Source organism: Monopterus albus, unplaced genomic scaffold (assembly GCF_001952655.1).
Source record: "Monopterus albus unplaced genomic scaffold, M_albus_1.0 scaffold4.1, whole genome shotgun sequence".
Lineage (NCBI taxonomy): Eukaryota > Metazoa > Chordata > Actinopteri > Synbranchiformes > Synbranchidae > Monopterus > Monopterus albus.
The window spans coordinates 3,718,297-3,743,938 of NW_018127884.1; the positions used below are offsets into that span (position 1 = coordinate 3,718,297).

Here is a 25,642-nt window from a genome sequence, read left to right on the forward strand (position 1 = left end):
CATTTTTGTATAAATGTATTTAGTCATTACTGTAATGTTTTAGTTGCTTTTTTTCTAGCTAAAACATGGTCTTAGAGTAGTATACAGTAAAGTTTATTTTGTGTTTTTAATTGAGTTAATAAAGTTTATTGTTTATTTGCTGTGGCAAAATAAAAGGGACAACTGAAAAATATCTTGCTGAGTGATGGATGTAGATAGCAATTAATAATAATGCTACAGTCTCAACTTTTATTGCCCTAAACAAATCCTTGACACTAAAAGTCTTGGCACACACAAGCCTCCCATTTGGACTGTGTCATCTGAAATGTGATGCCTCTGGTTTCTGCAAACAACAATCCTTTCAGTGAATGGACGGAAAGATAAAAGGGAAACTGTGGAAAGTCATATGTCACTTTGGAATCCTGTGATGCATTCTGTGAATGCAGTGATGCTGGAAGCGTGACGGTGTCAAGCTCACTTTAGATTTCCACCTGGACCGTTTGACGTGTAACTGAGTCCAAAGAGAGCACTTGAACTGCGGGTGGGTAATTCCTTGTTGTATGTTCTGACTGTGGCTACTGGCTAAGTTATGGTACACCATATTACCAAGCAACTATTGTCACCTTATGAAGAAAAAGAATATATTTGAATAATACTGTGTGTTACTTTACCTGATCTACTGCATTGTTTTGACTTTAAGTTGCATTCACTACCATCTGCAGACACTGGATTTTTTACCCATCAATCAATTTAAAATTTCTCTCAGTGCACAAATACTACACAGAAGTTTATTTTATATGAAGTTTTCAGAACAAATATATTTAAAATATGATTTTCTATTTGCAGATGTTATTGTCTGGAAATAATTAACCACTAACCATTAAAGTAATGGTTAATACCATTGTAGCATAAAATACATGCTAAATACAGTACAATTGGACATTACAGTGGTTTAATATACAAGAAAATAACTGTGAAACACATTAACACAATAGTGAGTCTGGTTAAAAAGACAAGGTCGTATTTACAGTACACATTTTGATGGATAACTTTGCTTTGGTGAGAAAACAGGATAATATTGTATCAGAAAGTTTGGGTTTTTATACAGTGTACTGCAAGTTGTTCCATTTTCATGTATTAATGAAGTGACTATATTGTCAAAAAGATCTAAATGAGCACACTTACCTGTTTTCTTAACTGGCTCTGGCATCCTGAATGATCTCCAGCAGGACACGGCTCCTAAACGGTCTACTGTCTGTCTCAATTCTCCGCCTTTTAATACTGCCACTGTGTCCAAACAGCCTCCCCTACTTGAACCATTCCACTTCTGGTATTTTTTTTCTAGGCTCAAAAAGCAACAACCACTCCCTCAAACCTCTCATCACAGCTCACCCCATTCCAACAGCAACTTGGCCCCCACCCCACCCTCAGTCACGTTAGACTTTAGGCTATATTTTCAGCATCCTTTTCTCCAACACCTCTGCTGAATGAAAGGGCTTGAGAGGGAGGGGAGGGGAGGGGAGGGCATGTTTAAATTTAGAACCTGGAATCCAAAAAAAGTCCCTTTGCTCTCGCCACATCTGCCCTGCACACTGTCACCATTTAAATCTAAGGATGAATACTACAATAGCTGAAACAGTGGGATCTATAGCTTTGTTTTTATTTGTTAGCAGAAATGAGAGTGTTGCTCTGCTTGATAAAGAGGCATCCAAACTCTCTGTGTGGTTAGGTTTAGGCATCAAAAGCACTTTGGTTATGGAAAGAGCAAGGGGTTTTTTGTTAAATGTAAGTCAATATGTTGTGTCTCAAGTCACTGTTAACTTTTCCTATACAAAACCAGCCACGACGTTTTCCTAACCTTAACCAAGTGCCTAAACGTAATCGGGAAAAAAAGTTTAAAAATGATGCGGTCGCATTTTAGATAGATAGATAGATAATAGTATTTATTGTGCCTAATGAGACTGTCTGCAGTTATGTTCTTTTTTATAAGGGTAATTTTTAAAAATCTTCTTAACTTACGGGAATCAACTACAACATGACCATTGAGGGGAGCTGTTGGCTCTTGGGACACACTACACATTACACTTTAGCAAGTTATTACTCCTTTGTATTGTGCTATTTATTATGAGCATTTACTGTTATTTTACAGTAAGTTACTTCATAGTTTTCTGTTAAAAGGCAGGTGTGGTGGGGTAGTGACGCTATAAGCATCCCTGTGTGTCTCTAAAATCTGCATTGCTCTGAAAAATGACACAAAAACACAGTGAAATGTTGTTATTGCTATTACATGATCAAGCGATTCTTAAAAAAAACTACAGTACTCATTGCAGAGAAAACAACTAGTTACACAACTGCAGTACATATGTGCAGCCAAGAAACAAAAACTCCAGATGTGTCATTATAGACAAATTGCTTACACTGACGATGAGTATAGAGCTGGAGCCTGCAATGTGTCATGATACACAGTTCATGATATTTAAAAAATGGGTGGCAAGCTACCCCCCACCCTCATGATTTCTTATGGTTCAGCATCTTTGTGGATGTAATGAAAGCTGAGAAACCTGATCCACAAAGCAAACACTATGCAACTTCAGAGTTTATTTTTGCAATCAATGATTAATTATGACATACAGAAATTTGCATTTGTGCAAGTCAACCTGTATCATGTAAATAGCTGTGACAATACATATCGTGATATCATAGTTACTACTGAAGGTTAGTCTGTCTCATTTGTTTCAAGACAATAGAGCCCTGAGAGGTAAAGTCCAATCAAATTGGCCCCTCTCATCCCCTTTAAAACACAGTGGAAACCTGACTTTGATTGTTGTCATCAGAGATGAAACTGATGTACAGTTCTTGCCCATAAGGTGCAGAGTCGCTGTGACCAGATTTGTGGTCCTCTCCTACAATTATGTTCTCCAGTTCTAAACTGTGATGACAAAAATATTTATTCTAGAGGTATTGCACATAAATATTGACTCAGTAGGCTGCTAATATCGGTCGAGGCAGAAAGCCGCCCACCAAGAGCCGGGGTCTGTCGGAGGTTTCTTCCGTTAAAGGGAGTTTTTCCTCCCCACTGTCGCCAAGTGCTTGCTCAAGGGGGATTTGTTGGGTTTTCCCTATGTAATAATATTGATAACAGTAAGGTCTAGACCCTACTTTGTAAAGTGTCCTGAGATGACGTTTGTTGTGATTTGGGGCTAAACAAATAAAATTTGATTTGATTTGATTTGATTTAATATGACTGACCAGCTTTTGCGCATGGAAGACAGAAAGACTCTGGTCTTGTACCCAGCAGCAATTATAGAGCATAATTTATTCATAGCTGCACAGTATAAGGACAGATGGTGCATCATTACATGTGCCAACTCTGTTTGACCACATTCATATATAGCCACATACTGCGGACTAGTTCGCTGATCTGAAAATAATACTTCTAATTTATTAGATGATTCAGAAATATCACAAGAAATTATTCACTGTGAGTCCTGGCAGATCCGTTGTGAATTTAAGGGTTTATTTTAAGTTGGTATGGCGAGTAAAATACATTTGGGTACCTGTTCTTGTGCTACAAAGCCTAGACTATTGTTAGGAATACACTTGCTTTTTAAAGAGAGAAAGGTCTGAGTAGGTGTTATCACAATTGCGATTTTGGATCAAACTAAGCACCAAAATCACACTGCAGTGCCTCTTCTGTATAAAAAAAGTTTCAACTGTGCTTATCCTACCACCTCAGCATAAGCCAATTCCTTCATGGCAGAAAAATACCAAACATACCAATGTGTAACAACAACAACAATAATAATAATAATAATAAAAGACTTGTGCTATACTAGTTTTGCGCTGGCAGGAAAACAGAGCCCTTTGTGTCTTTTTACTTTTTTAAATATTAAATGGCATTGTAAATAAATACCTACAAATAGAAGAGGAATACAAAACACAATAAAACAAAATTTTGAATGAAATCTTGACAACATTTACATAAACATTTTAAAAAAATGATTAGGTATATTTATGCGATCATATCAACCTTTGTAAAGCCATAGGCATCACAGTGACCTAGGGTCAAAGCTGCAGACCATGCAGCACACTACTGATTGCATGTAAAGATTTCACATACTGTATGGTTAATATCGTTAATGCTAAGAGTTAGGTGAGAAGATTGATACCATTTTCATGTGTCCACACTTAATATAAAGCTAAAACTAGTCTCTGCTGGTGAACTGACAACCTCACAATCACAACTCCAGGGAGTCATAACTCATGAGCAAGAAATAGTCCTACAAATAGCTCCACAAATTATTGTTTTTAAATTTAGGCTGTTGTTACCTTTGCTGTTCGCTCTATTTATGCACTGCAGCTAGGCTACCTGGTTCCTGATTCCAGTCTTTATGCTTAACTAAGATAACCCCTGCTATTTATTGTACATACAGTACATCATACATGAAAGTGGTATTAATCTTCTAATCTTGCTATAACCAGCATGCATAATTCTCCAAACATTGGCAGATATTTTTAAGATATCAAATTTAAAAAAGCCTTAAAAAAACAGAAAACAAAATATGTAAACAATCCAGATTTTGAACTGTGGACTGAGATGTGAATGCATATCCAATGTGAAAACCAACAGCCAGCTCTACAACTGCAGTCTTATTTAATTAGCAATACCGTTATACATATTTATATTAGTTAGTTGTGCTTTCTCTGTTTTAAAGTTGTAAGTATCAACAGACTGGCAACACGGACTTATTAAACACTTGGTGAAGTACTGAAAATGGTGATGTCATTGCAACTTGCTCACTCAGCACATACTGCAGACTAAAAATGTTTCTTATGCTTCCTGTTTTCAAGCTCAAGCATTATACATATAATTCTCAAGTATGTGTGTCTTACTCCTGCAGATGCCAGCAGTTGTTTGTGGCTTTTGAAATATACACTCAGATGCCAGTTTAGGCAACTATCTTAAAGACATGTAGCCTAATGAAACAGTCCTGCCCCCCCGTGACCCCGTTTGGGACTAAGCGGTATAGAAAATGATTGCCATATAATTATGGTGATTGTTTCTCTGAGCTATAGCATCACATGACTTGCAGTTCTGCCTCTGGCCACCAGGATAGCTGCAATAGTCAAGGTGCAACGTGCATGCTTGCAAATATCAGGGTAAATCTGAGAGCAAATTACCAAATATTTGTTTTCGAATCTGAGTACCCATTCACAAATCCATCCATCCTTCCATCCATTATCTATACCACTTATTCCTGAATAGGGTCAAGAGGGGCCTGGAGCCAATCCCAGCCGTTACTGGGCAAGAGGCGGGGTACACCCTAAACAGCTTTGAAGTCTTTACAACACTTAGAGAAGCAAAACCAAACAAACAGTCACTTCTATAGGCAATTTAGAGTCACCAAACAGCGTAAGCTACATGTCTATGGACTATCCAAGGAAAGTGGAGTGTATCATTCAACATCATTCTTGTCTACATATATGGTTTTCTGTCCAGATGACTCTTCCCCAGAACCTCATCACTAAACTGGTACGTCAACTTCTTCTTTATTTTTTTCACCTCCCCAGTCTTGCCGTAGTTGCGCAAAGCACGAGCCATCTTCTGATAGGTCATTTTCTTGCGATTGCCCTTCTGGATTCCCCAGCGGTGTGCGAGCACTTCTTTTTGTTTGGAAGAAAACTGGAATGTCCCTTTGTCTCTGTCCACCCACCAGATACTGTCCTTCATATCACCATTCCTTAAAAGGTCCAACAGGAACTGGTACAAACGGATCTTCTTTTTATTGCCTTTTGGAAAAATCAGAAAGTTGTATGTATTATAAATCTTTTTGTTGCTCAGATTCAGTCTTGTTGCATAATTCAGTTTATACAATCATATCAGTTATACAGAGTTTAAGTAGAATTAGGGATCTTAGACATCAGGCAAATTTTTGGAGGACACTACATGGCTTGTGGGTTTCGTGTTTAAAATCTTTAATAAAAAGTAACTTTACAGGACAGTCAGCAATTACACTAGACAACGTATTAAAATTCTAAGAAACAGTGGCAGATGTAAACACTGAGGAGTCACCATTTTAGTGTTGGTGCTGTGACAAACCTCATTGATGACATGTCTGTGGCCATAACTTCAAAGTGCTGAGCATCCACTAAAAACCTTCTATATATTATTAAAAATAAGATTAATGGCACTGTATACAATATACTGTATATAATAGGAAAAACAAATATTTTATACATTTTTTCATATTCAGTTTTTTTTTGCTCAACATATGCAGTAACTTAAAATGCCTTTGTAAGAAATCAGACTTAATAGAAATTATTTATTATTTGATTTAATATATTTATTTTCTTATTTGTGAGAATTTATTGTTACCATCTTGTAAACGGGCTAACAAAAAGCTAATCTGATGCTAGCTTCCTGTCGAATTATAAAAGCTGTCATTGGTTGTTACTTTTGTTACCGTGGTTGTCCGAGCTCAGAGGCTCACCATGCTTCTTCATCTGCACATGATCTTACCCCCACAGTGTGCAGTTGAGGAGAAGACTCATTAAGACACCTTACAACTAACCTTATCCTGAACCTGTCCCAGGCTGGACCGATGGTCTTTGCGCTCAGAGAGCCGCAGTTGCTCATTTAGCTGTATGTTTGCTACTTATCGCTGTACCTACAGTACCTATTTTAAATGTACAGACTGGCACTGCATTAACAAAAATACAAAGTACTGGTTGTTGTGGGATGTAAGTACCGGTGAAGTAGCTGACATACAATCACGGCCACTCACCTAGGTCCTATACTTGAATAAAATAAAAAGAACATTATGCAACTATTTACAAAGGTATTCTACACAAACCACTAGAGGTACTGCAGATACTGTTTACCAGATACTACTCCGGCTCAGCTGGCCTGTCACATCTGAAATTATCCAAAAGAGGAAGTGGACAGGCTGTTTAGTAAGCCATCAAGCTCCTACAAGAAGGAAAGAAACATCACTCTGAACCGAATCCCACTAACACAGGGGCCCTGCCACTCTGGTGAAGCACAAGTCAATCCTGCTGTGGACATGACACCTGTGCTGACTGCTATATCTATGCAGTAAGATCTGATTAAACCAGACAGGGTGGGCCAAAATATCACTCCCCAGATCTCTGACAAGGGAGCCACTGAAAAGGTGACAACTGAGGATAGCCTGCCATTCTCCTTGTACACAGCAGACAAAGAAACACTGGGGTTTTTGTGTTGTTGTTTTTTTTGTGAGCCCCTTTTCATTGAAGATGCTTGAGCAACAGTATAAATACAGTTGTGCAATGTGTAGCTCATCCTAAAAGTGCATCTTAAGTTGTCAGCAGAACACGAAGCTGACATGACTTAATGCCAAACCACCAACATCCCAGTGAGAAGAAGATATCACTGATCACTGGACTCAAAATTCAGAAAGGAGCTTTTAGAGCAGCTCTAGTTCTTACATAGTGAGTGGAATCCAGGATGCCAATGTACACACTCTACCACCAAGCATACATAACCTGCATGACTGAGAATTTTCACATGTACTGTGTCTATATTAACTGCTCAGTAGAGAACTGGGGCACTCACCCACTGCACACATAATATGAACTGGCTTTTAACTCTGGTTCCTTACCCAGTTCTCCTGGTGTGACATAAGGGACTCGCTCTCTCAGACACTCCTCATCAGACACCTCCAGCGGGGGACTTCGTCCTCCGTGGTCTTCATCATCAGAGCTGCGCTGGGACACGTGTGGTGCATACAGCGACCGAGGGAAGAACGCTACCTACAACAAGGGTCAAATCTAATCAGTCTTAAATAAAAGCATTTGAAATAATTTAACTTACTAGATCTTGCTGATCATTTTAAATGTCCCTGATGTGTTTTTAATAGTTTTCATGCATTAATGTACAGTAGGCCTAAGGTACAGGTGGATAAGCTCAACCAGGTTCTGCATTCACAGACATTATGGTGAGTGCATGAAAGTCAGTGTTGGTTTTAGGCTTCCTATGAGATTAGCCCAAGTTTTGAATGCAGAACCTTTACATGTAATGGTGTATTTTGTGATGACAGTCCATTGAATACTTCTTCCAGCAGTGGTGATATTTATATCTCATTCTGAACCCTACATTTCCAAACAAATATCATTTTTTGCATTTTTTTTTATAATTCTCTCAAAATAACTTTCACACAATTATTGTAAGTCTGACAGCTTAAGGATTTTGAGATGTTTCAGGGCATTTAGGCAACTTTAGGATTCTTTTTAAAGCTACTCTACCTTTATTTCTTTTCAGTTGCTACAGAGCTCCTACCCCTCCCATCATGTCATGCTTCCTAGTGGCGATGTAAAGTACAGATGTCTGGTTGCGACAAGCTGTACAAAATGCAGCCTCCAGTGTGAAGCTATGAGCTGCCTAACAAGACAATCTAGCAATCCACTAGAACCGTGGATGTATTTATTATGAGAGCTGGATATGGTGCTAGGTCACTAATGTTACCAAAACAAACACATTAGCTTTAGATGTGAACACATCCAGAAGGAAGAATGTCACATCTCAATCTAATCTGAGTCCTTTGGCTGCTTTTAACACTCACCATCTCAAAATGCCAAACTGATGTTAACCCTGGTTTTTGTTCTTTCTTGTCCCACTCTTTATGTGCAAAGGAACGCGACCTCTTTGGTTTGACAGGCACTTTTAGCAAACAGGAGGTCCTCCATAGCTGGCTGACTGAAATGACTACTAGCAGCTAGAAGCCCCTTACAACCTTCACTAGGTGGCAGGTGGGGCCAATCTATGGACTGTAGCAGAGAGACATTACATTTTGTCCCATTTTTTACTTGAATTATCAAACAATATATAAAATCTTAGCTAATGCACCTTTAAACTGCACTTAGACCTTTCAGAAAGAACACAATGCTACCGATGTACTGTACCAAACATCAAACACATACTTTTATGTGTGGAAAGAAAATGACAACATGTTTCTATTCAAAGCCAGATGCTGCTCTAGCTGCACCCCTGGGCAACACTTGTCAACATTTTCAGCATCCTTTATAAAATTATAAAATTAAAAACTGAAGAACTGGCAGAAACCTACAAGTGAATTCCATGTGTGAATGGTGGTTTTCACATTGTACTCTAATATCACTTGCTGCTGTACATTAACACATTTCAAACACATTTTCTTTGCACGGTAAAAGTGGTGGCCCCTTTTTTCAAAAGGGAAATTTCATTTGATCACAAGTGAAAAACATCATGTGACTAAGAAGCACATACGCTCCGTGGTTTCTTTGTAAGGAATACAAAGTCCAGAGGAAAAAAAAAAAACATGTGGAAATGAAATGAAACCTATCCTGTGTTTTACTAGCTAAGCATTTCTGTAGGTGTGTTAGTGTATTCATTTGGGCCCTATTCTTTAACAGAATGACAAAGAAGATGAGAACTAGTCATCGTTTTGTCACTATGCCACTGAACTTCAAATGCATTTCATATTTTACAAATGGGTGAATTATTTACAATAACAGTACTAACCAGCTCGAGGTTCACCTGTGGACCATGCTAAAATATTATTTCAATGTGAAAAAAATCAGCTGAATGTGATAATACATCACATTCAGCTGGAAACAATAACATGTTTAATTACAGGTAGGTATGAAAACAAAGGATCTCCTGTGTTGCAAAAGACTCAGAGTTATATATTTTAACAATAAGAAATATACTTTATGTTTGATTCCCATAAACTGTATCCATGTGCTCCAGCATTTTACTGATACAAACATCACAACATCACAAACTGAGTTAAAAAACTGAAATCCATGACTCTCAGGACTTTGAAATCACCTTAAGTGTATGAACTGTAATATATGAATAATTTTTATCACTTGCTTGGCTTCACAGCATGACCCAACAAATCTTATGTGGAGGTAAAAAGATCTGAAAGTGTAACTTGGTTACACATACAGCACAAACATGATATCTTTGTTCTAGTTCATTGGTTCAAAACTGGAGGAGTGAAGCATGCAGAGCAAACCTAGCTGAGCTTTCAGATCAAATATAGAAAGAAAATGTTCTTTTTCTAACTGAAATTTAAAAATCAGGGCGTGGGGGACTAAATTTAAAGTTTTTCTTACTTAGAGATTCACTTCCTGATTTTTGTCACAGGACCCTATAAGCCCTCTGACTCCTTAAATGTCCTCTCTGATCTGAAATCCAACTGTGTATTACACTGAGTGTGAAAACATCTGCAGTGAGTTACAGGTATTGTAGAAGGAAATTTGAGGATTGTGTGTGGATGTAGGTCATTAAGACTCTGCGTGACATTATCCATCAACCAGCTGTTGTCTGTTCCTTGTAATTATATTTTTACTTCCCTGGCACTAAAAAGAGTGAGAGCCTGCTGTCTAATTAGTACTTTAATTAGTCAAATTAGTACTATTCTATGTTCAGGAAAGCTTACATCAGCCAGCATCACTGTCATCATTTTAACAATGAGCTATTACACGCACTGTAACTGTGCGGTTACACTGCTTCAGTAAAAAGAAGACAAAACTACCACCATTTTTGTTTTTAGTTTACTGCATTTTAACTAGATTAGTTTCAATATTGGAATATACACTAGTTTGTGCAGGTACATGCACCCATGTGTAGGTTGGTGTTCTGTCTGGCTCCTTTTTTTTATGTACAAGTTGTTTTTTTATTGGGTAACAGAAGGACTTACTGGTTGCTGTAACACGTGTGGATGTGCCCCAAGATTTGGATCGAGTAGGTTTTCTGCATCGTATCGTGTGTTGTCGTGTCGTATGAGGCTGGATGGGTGGAGTGCCTGCACACTTTGCAGCTCTGTGAAGTTGGTCTCTTGGAGGTTTTCAAACTCTACAGGGTGCACATGGGGGTGAGGATGATAGTCCCAGTGATCTAAATAAAGAAGGTGAAAAACAGCTCACTGTAAGGACCACCTGTTGTTGTATCTTGCCGGCTCAACATTAGTAACTTGTAATATTACGAATAAAGACAGTTATTAACAGCAGTCACACTAATTGAAACACACAGCTTCATACAAAACTCAAGAAAATGTCCTTAACTTAATTTAGCAGAGCAGAAATACATGATTCAGTGGTTAAAGGAGACTCAGCCAGACTGTCCATCTACAAAAATTAATCTTTGTCATAAATGACTAAGTCAAAAACAATTGCTTCTGCTGCTGACTTCTTACCCATGGTGCTTAAGTTTGCATAAACTGAACTAAAATGTGAAGAATAATAGCGAATTCAGCATGAGGCTCTTTGCCTGTTTGTGGCCACGCTAACAGTGTCACCGCAGCTGCCGGTTTTGGATTTCAGCTTCTCTTTGTGTTAGCAATTTTTCTGAATATATTTAAGCATTAAATAAAAAAATGAAACATGCCAGATTTAATTTAAGTTGTACATATTTCAAATGTAACAGTGGAAATGGTGGTGATCTAAAGAACAGATTTCACATGCAAACTAATGCAAAAGTGTTTTCTTCTTCTTCTTCCGGCTGTGGCTAGATTAAACTAATGCAAAAGTGTATACTCTTAAAAATAAGAAATCACATTAGTTAATAAAGTAATGTTATACATCCACAGTAACACTGTATGGTCATTCATTTATAAATCAGGATATATGCTATTTTATTGTCTTATCTTACTGTTTTTGAAGGATATTAGGTATATTCAGCTATGACATATTTAGAGATTAGATACGTTAACCACTTTCAGGCTGGGAAAAACTCCACCCCCACCCCTATTTAGATTGTTTTGGTGCAATATTCAAAACAGTTGAATATAAGAGAAAGTAAAGCATCTTTCTTATCTCAATAAAACCCCATGGGGCGAAAGTTGTTCTATGTCTGTAGTTGTAGCGGCCGAAAGAAATGGCATCTGTTTCCTGTGTTCCATACACCCTGATGTGGTGTGCTCCAGCTGCACACAGTAGGCTTTTTATGTTCAGTACAACACACAAGTAAGTGTCACCACATCAGGCTTTGGTGTTTAATTTGAAGAATAAAAATACAGATGACTTTACTGTATGCCAGTATTCTCAGTTGCATTGAAAACAAGTTACATATCACTGAGTTTAACATGCGTATTTAACATTTGCCCCCATAGTCATCATCATTATTTATATTTTAGTCTTTTAATTTAAATATCATTCATTATAAATGAATAGAACAAGTTGCAGATTAAATTTAAAGACAGTTCAGATAAGACAAAGTCCACATTCAAGCAAAACTCACCTGCCTGGATATCGGTATCTAGGACATAGGGATTATAATATTCAATTTGATGTCTGTAGATTTCTGGATCATACACATCTTCTGAGTGCTGCAAGAGCAAATTAAAAACAATTTCAACCACAAAATATCATGAAAGAAAAATCTGTCACTGGTATATGGTGCAGAAAACCTACACTGTATGATTGCTCATTTAATCCTTTAAAGGAAATATAAATACTCACCATCTGCCTTTAATGAAAACTTCATTATGTTTTTAAATATATTTACAGCTGTAAATTGTGTGAGGCATTAGCAGCATTTGTGCTATAATGAAGACACTTTTTTTTGACACTACTATCCTGAAACTCAAGAAGTTTTGAGTTTCATTTTCATTTCATAGTGTTAAAGACTTTGTATCCTGTGTTCAAACTGAAGTAGATTTACTTAAGTTAATTTTAAATAATATATGTTGTCCAGTCTCATGATGACTAAATGTTTCTTATAATCACTGCATTAAAAACAAGCAACTCAAGCAACTTTCCTAAACCTCATGTTAGAAAGTCTTCTGAGAGTATAAATAGTAATAAATCAAACCACACTTACAGGCGGGATGAGATAGCTCTCCATTCTGAATGGATGCAACATGGAGACCTCTTCTCCAACGGACCGACTCTCAGGCGCTTTGCTGGCAAAACACTCTTACAGCCTTTCAAAACTTTTGCGGCACCATTGCACAATGTTTCAAAATTTCCTCTCACTCAACGAAAACCAAAAAATGTCTCTCTCTCTTATCCTATAGCATACACTTGTGACCTTAACTACTCTTGGAGGCCTTCAGCTGTGTCAAATAAAATGAAATAAACAAGACCCGCTGTTTGACTGTGAGATGAAAAAGGAACTTTTGACTTCAGTAAGATTTCTGTGGGTGGGAGCAATAGAGTGTGTCTGCTGAAGGTTCCTGGTCATTGATGATTTGTCAGGGGAGACCATGAAACTTTTATCAGGGTCTATCTACTGTCCCCTCTCTCAGCAGCCAATCATCATCAAGGGTTTTCTTCACCGTCACCCCCCTGTTGAATATTATATTTAATGTTGTCGGGTTGATGTTATCCATTCCATGTGCTTTAAAAATCATTTCATTTAAACTATGACAGTAGAATAACCTGGTGTCTTATAATGGGACAAGGTAACACTTTCTTTTAGCTGTATGTAGTTATTATCAGTATATAAACATTTAATAAATATTAATGTAGGTGTATGCAGATATAGCGATAAGTTATATTTGCTGACAAATACTGTACATTAAAACTAAATTACAGTGTTATAAGCCATTTATGAAATTGTTATTTAGTGCTTATAAAAATGTTAGATTGGTGGTGGCACACAATTAAATGCTAGATTATGTTTAAAAACATGAAATATGTGCTAGAATTTTCACATGCACAAAGATGGTGTTTGCTGTGACAATAGATAACCATTTTTAGCTCTCAGTGTTACACTGTAAACAGCCATGCATCCGGGTTCTGAGTGCAGACCTGAAACTCAATGACTGGAAGTGCACTCTGTAGCAAAATGACTAAGACATGTTGTTTGGTGATGTAAACATAAGTTTGTTAAAGGATAAATGTTGACACACAAACATACCCTAACCCCCAACATACATACACAACACACACAACTGGAAGATAAGATGAAAGTACAGTATCTGTGTTGCAACCACACAAAAGTAAATGGAGATTATGATTATCACAAAGAGGATATACTGTTATAACAATTCCTGGGGAGAGCTGAGTGTCCCTGCTGCAAAGCGCCTCTCTGTTTGGTTTAGCAATGCATTGTCATGCACTATACTCAGTGTTGGGGAAGCGACTTTGAAAGTTTTGCATGTTACCAACTACTTCACACCGGAAGAAGTTGAAATACAGCAAAGCTGATAGGGAGAAATATAATTTGGCCAACATAAAGCTATTTAGAAAAAGCAGTTGAAACTATCTTGTTTTAAAAAAGTTGAAATTGACAATGCACATGTGAAGCAAAATTATAATGAAATATAATACAAAAAAGTCACATGCCACCAAAAATGCCACCCGCATGAGTCTATTAAACACCCGCGCCCATTATTTTCAATGCAAGCCCGTGCACCACTGGCAAACTCAAGATGCACTATTGTCCTATTTGCCGAGTGTTGATGTGTGTCAAAAGAATGCCATAATAGCTGTCAGTACCTAACCTGTACTGCCAACCCAATTTGTTTTACACTCGCACAAAGAAATAATTTACAGAAGTGTTGTATCGCCTCACCCGATAATCTTGCCCTAACCTACCAAGGAAGTAACTGCATTTTACACATGTGTAGAATAGATAGGGTTTCCGATAAAGATTGGGTAATAAAAATATTCACCCATTTTAATAGTCCCTCACTGCATTGACGCGCCTCCCAGAGTATGTTAGGGACCTCATGACGTGACAGAACCTGACACCCCTGGTTTGTGTTTACCTTGAGACCTAAAGCTGTTCTGAGTAAAACAATTCCATCTGGACTTTTCACAATGACAAAATTGCAAGGATTGTTATATTTTTGTTGTAAAAATGTTCTGTAAAGTCCATTGTCATACAGGTGAGTTTTGACTTGTACAACCTTAACAGGTTAAACACTCTTCATCTTGTACATCTTTTACACAGTATGAACAGCTTGAACACTGGTCTAAATAATGGGTTTATCTTTTTACTTGTCAGAACAGAATCTCTTGTTTATATGACACATAAGCCACCTCTCAAAGTTCTTCTCCAACAGATGGTTCTCTTTGGCCGTACCAACTCTGACACTCACATGCAGCATGGTAAAGTAAAAATAAAAAATCATTCCTATCCTTTTAAGGCCCAAAACTGTTTGTAGTTTCAGTAGTTAACTACACAAAAAAGGCAAAAAAATAATTTAACTACTTGAATCACTATGCAAAATATAAATGTAGGGTTAGGTGTTAGGGTGAACTACCAGCAAGCTACTGCAAAATGTAGTTTAACTACTAGTTTAAATACATGTAGTTAACTACTTCCCAACACTGACTATACAATGGTTAATTACTTGGTCTACTGAATGTTCATAAGGTATTAGTGCACAATGAAAGTTACATACTCTATGTTGGCTACAAGTTTCTGAACATACAATGTTAACTGCCACAACTGAAGATATTGTGTATTTCCCAGATGTTGAGATAAAATTTAGTGCAGTCCAGAATAGAACAGTAACCGTGTAGCACAAATCTGAGTGTATATTGTTAGCAGTGCCTGTTTAAGAGGAAGACTGCAGCATTGTGATAAGGCAACGCGCTGAAAATATTTCTGTAAGGTCAGAAGGCTGAAGTTATGTTTATTCTTAACTGAACTCAGTATGTATCTTGTATCTTGTGATGTCCTCTTGGCCAGGTCACTTTTGAAAAGAGATGTCAGTCCCAATGATGCTTCACTTGGTTAGCTAAATGTTTACTCCTAGTGATTTTTAGATCTAAGCTTAATCTGAGAGGGTGATTTATAATAAAACTTCAGCATATAATAATTGTTCACTTATTATAGCATTTTCCAGGAGTATTAATACACAGAGTGAGCTGCAGCAAGCTCACTTCAACCATTGTATATATTACAAAAAAGAGCGATAAGAATTGTGCATAAGATGGGGTATAGGGATCACACCAATGTAGCTTTCATACAGTCTAAATTGTTAAAATGTTTTGATTTAGTGGGATATAAGACTGCTGTGTTTATGTATAAAGCCAGGAACAATTTATTACCTGGTGGAATTCAAAAACTATTTAATGAAAGGGAAGGGGGATACAATTTAAGGGGTCAGTTAAATTATAAAATTCATGCTATACGTACAACCAAAAAAAGATTCTGTATTTCCATAAGTGGGGTAAAACTATGGAATAATTTAAGTGTAGACATAAAAAATAGTAATAGAATTGACGAGTTTAAACATAAATATAAAGGTATGTGTCAATCAAGATATATGCAAGAACAGGCTTAATGATTAATTAGATGGAACATTGTGGGTGTGGTGTATGAATGTTAACACTCTGTAATAATTCTTTAGTATATTACTTGTGTTGTCTCTGGAAATATACACAAATAATGTAAACAGATTTTCAGTTTCTATACCATTTATCTTCTCATGTACATTGTGATGTTATACTAACTGTAAACCAGATGATTGTCTTCATGCGTCTGTCATAATTTCAAAGGTTTTTGACCAAAATGTCTCTGTGGTTTCCTTCTTAACTGATGAAAACCATAATCGATGGGGTCTCTGTTGGGGGAACTGTAAAAACCAGACTGTGGCCAATCTCTGCCTGGCCCCAGTCTTAATCACAGCTGCCTGTGCAAAGCTGATGACATATACAGTAGCATTTTCCAGGAGTATTAATACACAGAGTGAGCTGCAGCAAGCCAATCACCATTTCCAACGCAGCTATTTTTAGTGAAGTAAAACAAATAAATAAATGACAAAATGTCACAATTTTGTTCTTTTTAAGCAACAAAGCGACTGCTATGGTTGCGTAACACTCACCTATCTATGTAATATTTTGTCTAAAATACTACACTGTAAAAATACTGTTAGAAGTAAACGCACTGCAAACAAAAAGCAATTATTTCAAGAGAATGCATTAGATGTTTTATTCTTAAAATCAACTTTATGTGCTGTCTGGGTTATTATTGTAAGTCCGAAATAATGAGCTGCTGACTTGTGTGTCCTTTTTTGAAATTTTATGTAATTATCATTAATCCACTTTAATAATAATATCTGAGAAATGCAATACATTTTTAACAGTTCACAAAAATGACTCTGTTACTGTATAAAATGCATCACTTTACCAAGTGTGTGTCAGTAGAATAGTGGTTCTCACTAAAGATCAAAATAAGAAGAACTTGTGTTTGTCATTTTATCAGCGTTGCCCCTGCTGATAACTGTATTTAACTGAGGCTATATTGAGTTCTGTTGTACTAGTTGCTGCAACTTTTTCTTGTAATGCACACTGAATTTTTAAGTGATTTATCAGATCTGGTTCTATGTTTCTGTGATGCCTTTTGAGGCAGCTGCCACTAAGTCTAGCTTTATACACAGAACTGTTCGTCTCCATCTGTTTGTCTTCCTTGTGGCCTGAAGGATTGAGCACATTACATGAATAGCAAGATTTTTAAATGAGGAAGTGGGACCTTGTCTTTCAGATTCAGTTCCTTGAAGGGTGCCTTTAAATGAATCCATTTACGTGTCATATGGTAAGGACAATCCAGGTCTCAATAAGAGCTGGTTGCCTTGTTCTCTTGATCTATATGCAGCTCATTGTTTTACAACCTTAGTGCAAAGTCTCTGTGCAATATTTTCTCCTACAATATGCAGTTTGGCTTGCTGAAATGTCCTTTGACGAAATATTGAAGCCATACCAGCTCTAAGTGCCACACTGTTGAAATTAGTCTGTGTCATCCTTTGTTCTAGATCAAGACAAAGATAAAGAAACATTGTTAACAAATCTTTATGGTCAGTGAACAGTACAAAAATACACCTGACATAACTGACAACTAAAGGTTGTGACACATAATGGACATTGCTGTGTAAGACCTATTACAAACTGCAAATACTATAACATTTTTAGCTTTACTACAGCAGAATCCTTTCCATAAAAAATGTTGGTTTCTGTTACTTATTAATACATACGGTAGTTGGAGGAATGTAACTGATTATAGATCCAGAAAGTGCTTAGTTAAGCTCTTCACTCTTCTTTCACATTCTGCAGACAGATTGCAACATCATAAAAAGACCATAAACACCATTACCCGGACACATCACATGCCATGCACTGTTTTTCCCAAATGTTTTTCCTTTGTCATGTGCATGTGCATGATACCATTACTGCTCTCTGTGACTAGCATTGCCAATATACTTTTAGTAACTACTTCATTAGGTATACCTTTATATTAAAATGTGCTTCTGAAGTTCACATTTACATATATGACAAAAAAGTAACACATTTCAATAAATAGGCTAAAATCTAGTATACCACCACCACTGGTTTTAACATATAGGCTACACCTCTATGACCTTATCAACAAAAACTGAACTTTTATTTTCATAATTGTAGAATTTGAGCCAGATTCATTGGATTACATAAAAATGTACACATTAGTACACCGTGGAGTTTAAAATAAGCGCCACTGGTAGATTTTCAGACTCCAACAGTGGGACCAGGGATCCAAAATAACAGAATTCTACACAACAGGGCTGTGAAACATGTGACACTTAGAATGTCCAGTTTTAGTTTTGTCACAGATGCGTTGATTTATTTATTTATACACCCACACTAGTTCACAGCTGTAAAAAAAAAAAAAAAAGCAATATAAATGTAAGCAGTGATGGAAAACAACCTAGTACATTTACTCAAGCACTAAAGTTACATACACGTTTGAGGTATTTGGGTATTTAAATTTCCACTTACCACTTGTTGTAGTTACAATACAGGTTACATGTACTTTACAAAACATATGATGATACATAGCTACTTATAAATTAATGTATCAGTGATCAGCAATTAACATTTTTCTGCACAGAACACTGCAACACTACAACAGGTCGCCAGTGGCCATTCATATTCGCATTCACACCTACAAGCAACTTAGACCCACCAATTAACATAACCTGCATGTGACAGGAAACTGGAATATCTGGAGGAAACTCACACAGTGTAGTGTACTATCGCGCTGGCCAACAAGTTCTCCAACCTACCCACACATGGGCCATATGGTTGTTTGGCCCTTCCCTCTCATATATGTGTTTCATAGGAGCGGCTGCTTAATTAAATAGTGCTCCTACGATAACAGGTGGACAGTGTCATGCCCCTTGTTACAAATGTCAGTTAAAGCATATATGTTATAAAACAATAGCACAAGTGAAGAACAATAGTGTGAGCAGTACTGTACATTAGCAGAGCCGCAGCAGCAGTTCCAGTGCTCTATCTATTTCTACACCATAGACTGTATAGGAAGAGCATGGATGTAGATGGCCAAAGTGGCAGCTGCCCAGGAGTATATGGGCCTTTTTTATAACGTGTGTTTTGCACAAATAGACAGCTGAAGTGGTTAAAATATGAGCGTATGCCTTCTGTGCATTACAGTGAATGACAAAATTAATACCACTCTCAATTATGTATGATACATACAGAAGGGAAAGAATAGATAGTTACAGTGGTTTAGCTTAGCATGAACAGCTGCAGACAGGGGAATTAACACTTTACATCTAGTGTGGTTTTATGGGCTTTATATGCAGCACTCGCTTTTACAAATGTGCTAGCTAAGATAGACTAACTAGCTTTTGGCTGTCCACATTTACTGTTATGCAAGAGAAAGACAGAGATCTTCTCATCTAACTCTAGGCAAGATAGAAGCAAATAGAAGAATTTCCCAAGATGTGAAACTACTGCTTTAAGTAAATAATATGAATGCAAGCCAGTACAGAAGAAAAGCTGTTATTGCTTCAACCTGTCTGTAACTGAATAGGTCATTCTTACTAAAAGCAACATATCCAGTACTGTATAAAACAGCGGTGCCAGTAGTGGTATATAGTATTTTTTCAAGTGTAAGTGACACACTGTGAAGTTACATATTTGTGACCTGCAGTAGCTTTGGAGTAGTACTCCATTCTAATTTGATAACACCACAGGGTGTGAGTGCACTTCACAGTTTCGAATATAGTGTCTGAATACAATCACAAGATACATATCTGATTGTTTCAACCCACATATGCATGCAAACAGTTACATTGGCACCTCTTAATTCACAGTCACATACATTGGCCCCTCAAGTATTTGGGCTGCGTGGAGGTGTCAATGTGCTCATGACTATGTTTGCATGTGCACTTATTTTAACAGGCTACTAATATTCTGAAGCACTGTTTGCTGGCTATAAAATGGCACAGTACTGCTACTGCTACAGTTTAACACTTCAGTACACAGGGATTATACAATACAATATGCCTGTTATTTACTGTAGTCTGCCCCATAAACCTTTACTAGAGCAGACTAAAGTCACAGTCAATTTCCAACAGCTCGTGATATATTTGCAGCGGTATTATAAATATATATAAATGTTTGACATTCAGAGTTTTTATCAGACAAGTGGAGTCTCCTTTGATTCAGTCTCAGAAGGTTCACAGCACAGGGTCACAAGATTGTGCCCACACAGCTTCGCAGGGGGAATGACACGCATGACCACTGACTGTGGAAAACAGGATACAGGGTACATCGCAACAGGAAATGTTGCACTCCTCCTCTGCAGAACATCAGTTTGACCAGAATGACTGCAGGTTGATGTCCACACTCTGTAACTCCTGTGGCAGTATTCAAATTTTGAAATCATCTTTGCTTACCATTTTTTTCTCTGGTCTAGTTGAGTAATTCAGCTGAAAGAAAAAAACAAAGAAAGAAAAAGCAGACAGACTGTAGTACTCTATATACTGGATGCATGTAGATAGCAACTTAGGCTGGGTCGTGTACAGAAAAAAAACACAAAGTGTAGTGTTACTACTTAGTAGTTTTAAAATGTTTCAAAATAAGGAATACCCTGATAGCCACCCACATAACTGAAACTAACTCAAATACATACTTCTCTTGTTGATTGTTGCATTTTAAGTAAATGCAAGATGTTTCTGGCTTGCACATGAAAATGTGAAGTAAAGGTAAAGCACTTAAACTGCCATCTGCCACATCAAATATTTAAGATATAAATTCTGATTAACTTAAATTTGCCTATTTATCTATTGTATTTACGCTCGAGCAAAGCAACAGTAAAATCCTGTAAAATTCTTTAAAATATTTTTTTAAAAGTAAATACTGCAGATTAGATACTGTATTAAAGAATTATTAACACTGTACAACTACAAAACACAAAGTAGTACTAAAACACCTCATATCAGCGAACTTGTAAAAGGAAAGTGAAGAAACGCCCACAGTCTCACTCAGAGAACAAATGTGCTCGAGTCTTACCGTCGCCCTCTGTACAACATGCAGTGATGAACTGTAAAGGTGTCTGCAGGACAGCAAGACAGCTGTTGAGGTGTTGGAGGCAAATTGTCAAAGATGACTGAAAAATGCAGGCTTTCTATATATCTCTGAATTAACAGGGGAACTAAAAACTTCCTTAATTCTACCAATTTAGGTTGGTAGCATAAGGCTTCTCCTTCTCCTTCTTCTTCTTCTTCCTTATTAAAACAAGAAGGTGACAAACTCTTCTACAAAATAAGACTTGAACTCCTGGTGCTGAGTTCAGTTCATTCAGCCGCATCCTGACATCTTGTGTCTAAAGCCTACGGTCTCCATTTGACTTAAGTGCTGAACCTTTTTATTTTTATTTTTTAATTTACTGACCATTAATCACCAATACACAGGGACACAATGTACTTTATGTCAGTGCTGCATGTTTCTGACAATGTGGAGAGCTTAAAATATATTTACAGTTTAAAGTAAAAGCAGCTGCATGTAGACATATAGGTGATTCTCAAAACTTTTAGTTCTTTGGCAACATACACTTGTTTACAATTTCTCTATCAGCTAAAGAACAGCTTTTTCTGTTTATTACACTTAGCTCAGTACTAAGCACTGAGAGTTTGCTGCAACTTAGCAAATTCAGTATTTTGCAAAAAGCAAAGTGGTAGGATACAAAAACATATTTCAAGATGTAATTACAGAACTGCTTTTGTGAAACAAGACATGCAATTGGGTGTGCCTAACTGGTTGCTTCGATAATATTCTGGGAAAGAGCTGTGTTGGCTGGCAGCTCTACGTCACCTAACAAGCATTCAGATCAGTTGATTCATTTTAATTTGCTCTGATAGGAAACAATTTGACAAACAGAGCAGCTGCTACTCTGGTGTTAGGTCAAGGATGTCCAGACCGTCTTGTATCAAAAAAAAAAAAAAAAAAAAACTGCAGAAGGTGCAGAGTTACATGCAAGTAGATTAAACTGTTTCTGAAGATACGCAATTGTCTCTTCACACAGTATATAATCCACAATTGTATAAACATTTTACAGCAAATGTTTGCTGCATTTTCTTTGTGTGCATCAAAGGTGATTATAAAGCTAAATTTAGTCATCGAATTAGAAAATGAAATTGAAGAACTTAAGTGGGCTAGGTAAACATCTTACTTATAAGGTCTACTGTACGTGCATGCGCACCTTGGCCAGATAACAACAGCAAAGAATTTCAGCAATGCAAATGTATTGTAATCCTAAAAAGCACAGAAATACATGTATGAAATTATTTATTGTATATTGACACTCTCACAGGTCTTAGTACAGTGTGAGCCACAATTTAATGTCAGGTTGAAGAAACTGTCATTTTGATATGTAGCGCTATATTGTGCCGCCTAATTCGAGCCGTCAGCAGGCAAAATGTCAAGACTGACTCCGAAAAGCAATCCAGGAAGTGTCTGCAGGGTTGCGTTAGCCCAAAAAGTTAGCCCTGCTTACAAGTTGAATTTACAAAATGCATTCGTTTTAGCATAGCTGATGCTTGTGAAATCTGCACAAACAAGAGACTGTTGTGTGGAATATTTCAATTCTGTGGGTGGTCAGTCCACAGCAGAGGCCTGTGTTTCCTGGCTAAGTGTCACCAGAGGTTTCAGTGGCCATCATCTGTTTCACAATGACATGGAACGGTTGCTTGACATGTATGCAAGGGGACATTCAGCCCTCTCACTTCTTATTCCTGATTCCTCATTTTCTCTGGACTCCACAAGAGTCAACTATCAGACTGGGCTGTGGGTATTATTAGATGAGGGTGAATCACAAGGCACAAGGACATGCACATGAACACACATGCACACACAAAACCATTCACAGTGGAAAGGTTTTTTCACATGATGAGTAGAACCTCATGCAATTGTAGGCCCAATGTACTGCATCAGTCAGTTTAATAATACTTGCTCTTTTTTGAATATCTTCATTCCTGAACTACTGTACACACAAACACACACATTTAACCATATATACCCATACAAGGCCCCTATCCCACCAAACAACTAAGTTCCTCTTTCTTTATGTATTGCTCAAGTCAGACAAGGATGACTCAGTCCTGATATTAATCATGTTTTTTGTCATCTTCACATCTCACTCTGCTAAGTCTGCCTTAGTTAGAATTAGCCTGTCTATTTTTAAAGCCTGAGAATTAAAGAATAACTATACTTTCTAAAATTTTATAAGCAGCATATGGTCAGTTTGAATTTGGCAATGTGCTGTTGGCATCATCATCATCTGTTTGTACATTTAAGCCATTCTATGTTATTCATCATTATTTAGCGACAAGCACAGCTGAAAATGTAGACAAATATTCATACCTCAACTCCTTTACTCTCCAATTAAACATTTCAGGCTTACTTTTTCACCATTAATCCCAGTTTAAGTGGGAAAATACACGTAGTCATGTAGGTTTACTTCATCTCAGAAGATATTATGTGCTTAGCTAGTTGCAAAGCATTTAAAATGCAGATAATGCTGAGGCAATAGACCGAATGTACAGTATGTACTGCCATAACATGATGAAGTTTTTTTGTGCAGGGGGCAGTTGTTGTCAGGGCAAATGTCATTGAGTAAACTACTGTCACATGCACCACCTGGTGGTCAGGCAACTTATTAAGATTTATTAAGACAATTTACTGTAGCTAGAGTTGGACCTTGCGTCCTCTATGAGATGAGGTGGGGATAGTAGCGTTCTACATGCATGGACTAACTATAGGAGCAGCTCTTACAAAGTGGGTATTAAGATGCTCATTGCAGACCTCGACAGACTTCATATTTAAGGAAGGAAGAAAAACAAAGTTCTTCACAAATCTGTACTCGTATTTTGGGCATTTTTCTGATCTTTGCTGTTTTGAGAAATGGATAAGCTCACCTCTTTGAGCGTCAATCAGTTATCTAAATGAAAAGATTAGATGGGAAACATCTTTTTGGTGGAACTGCTATATACAGCTGTAACATGAGCGGGAGTCCCAAAACACTGATTTGTTGTAAGGGGTCATGACCCAAAACAGTTGCAAACCACTGCATTAACAATGCATTACATTTTATAGATTTACCATATGTTTCATGTAAACCTTAATGCAGGTCACAAGTGCAATTGACTCTCTATTTAAAGGTGCACTGTGGAGTTTTCTTGTTAAACAAACACGTTTCAGTGTTACTCACTAAAACACTCTGTGTATACCCTCGAGGTCAAACAAATATGCTAAATGCATTTCCCTCCTCACAAAACCTTTGTAAAAGTGTGACACCTGCATTTATTTGCTAGCATAGTCTTCTTCACCACCTTTGTTTGTATTATTAGAGGGTTTCTTGCCACATTACTGCCATCTGCTGATCATCAAAATAGCGTGAGACAGTTTGCTAAAAGGTGTATCTTCTACTTCGTCTTGGTCACACGAACACTGCATGTGACCTTTGATGCCCAGTTAACTGCATTACAATCCTATCTGTACACTTAAAGCTGACTGCTGTTGGTATTCTCCTGACCTGTGGCTGAGTGCAAAAGGAGTCTGTTCCATGCACTGGAGGGAGTAAGTCTGACTTCTGAGATGTGGCCCTCTTCTCGCTGTCATACTGCATGAAGGTCACAACTTCTGGCAGCATTACCTATAAGGCTATGTGACTTAAAGGAGAAGGCGTGGCCTGTAACATTGGTCTCCGTTTGCAAGAAAAATTTAAGAAAGGTAACAAAAGACCCTTCTGGAAGGAGTCACCAACCCTACCTTTTACCCCCCCCCAACCTTCAGTCGTGAAGTTGGTGCAATGAAACATTTCCAGTGAGTCTGCCCCCTTATGTCCTGAATCATTTCCCCAGTCCTGTAATAAATTCTCCTTTCTTGAAGGTGATAATGTTCAAACTGTTTTAGAGAGGTGCTGATTCAACTGTATGATCATTTTGGATTTTGTGATGCTGTTGTATTGTACATGTATACTGAAAGGTGTTTTTATTATTTTTCCCACCCATTTTAATGGTCAGGCTAGGATAAATAACAGAAACACCCCTTTGTATAATTTAGTACAGGTCAACAGCCACAGGGTACATTTGTGAAAATTATTCTATTGATCAATTATCAGTTGTTGTAGATTCAATTTCTGTTGAATTACTTGATTATTCAAATATAGTAATTTCATTTTATTTAATGACTGAAACAAATCATGTGAATCCAGCAATCTTACTATGGAAAATAATCTTATCTTTGTTTGTTAAATCTAATTAAATGCATGCATGAACTACTTCAGGAACTGTGTGCTAACTTATAAGCATGTCTGTTTTGTTTATAAGGTGGATTAACGCCATTTTTAACCATGCAGCTTGAAATGAAATGAAATGAAATGAAATGTAAGAAAACTCTCCTGGAG

General features: G+C 37.2%; 1 protein-coding gene across 1 annotated transcript; it reads right to left on the reverse strand.

The window, feature by feature from the left end:
• Positions 1-3,145: 3,145 nt before the first annotated feature.
• Positions 3,146-13,175, reverse strand: spi1b (Spi-1 proto-oncogene b). The gene is made up of 5 exons (XM_020610028.1): positions 12,824-13,175; positions 12,242-12,329; positions 10,704-10,900; positions 7,620-7,770; positions 3,146-5,769 (listed from the first exon to the last, which is right to left on the reverse strand). The coding sequence occupies exons 1-5, from the start codon at positions 12,863-12,865 to the stop codon at positions 5,456-5,458; spliced, it is 792 nt and encodes a 263-aa protein (XP_020465684.1). The 5' UTR covers positions 12,866-13,175; the 3' UTR covers positions 3,146-5,455.
• Positions 13,176-25,642: the final 12,467 nt, after the last annotated feature.

Bases quoted from the DNA above. Each gene is read 5' to 3' on its own strand.
- spi1b (XM_020610028.1), bottom strand. From the start codon at position 12,865: ATGTTGCATCCATTCAGAATGGAGAGCTATCTCATCCCGCCT. The intron at 10,901-12,241 runs GTGAGTTTTGCT...TTCTTTATTTAG, and splicing joins AGATACCGATATCCAGGCAG to ATCACTGGGACTATCATCCT. The intron at 7,771-10,703 runs GTAAGTCCTTCT...CCCTTGTTGTAG, and splicing joins CACACGTGTTACAGCAACCA to GTAGCGTTCTTCCCTCGGTC.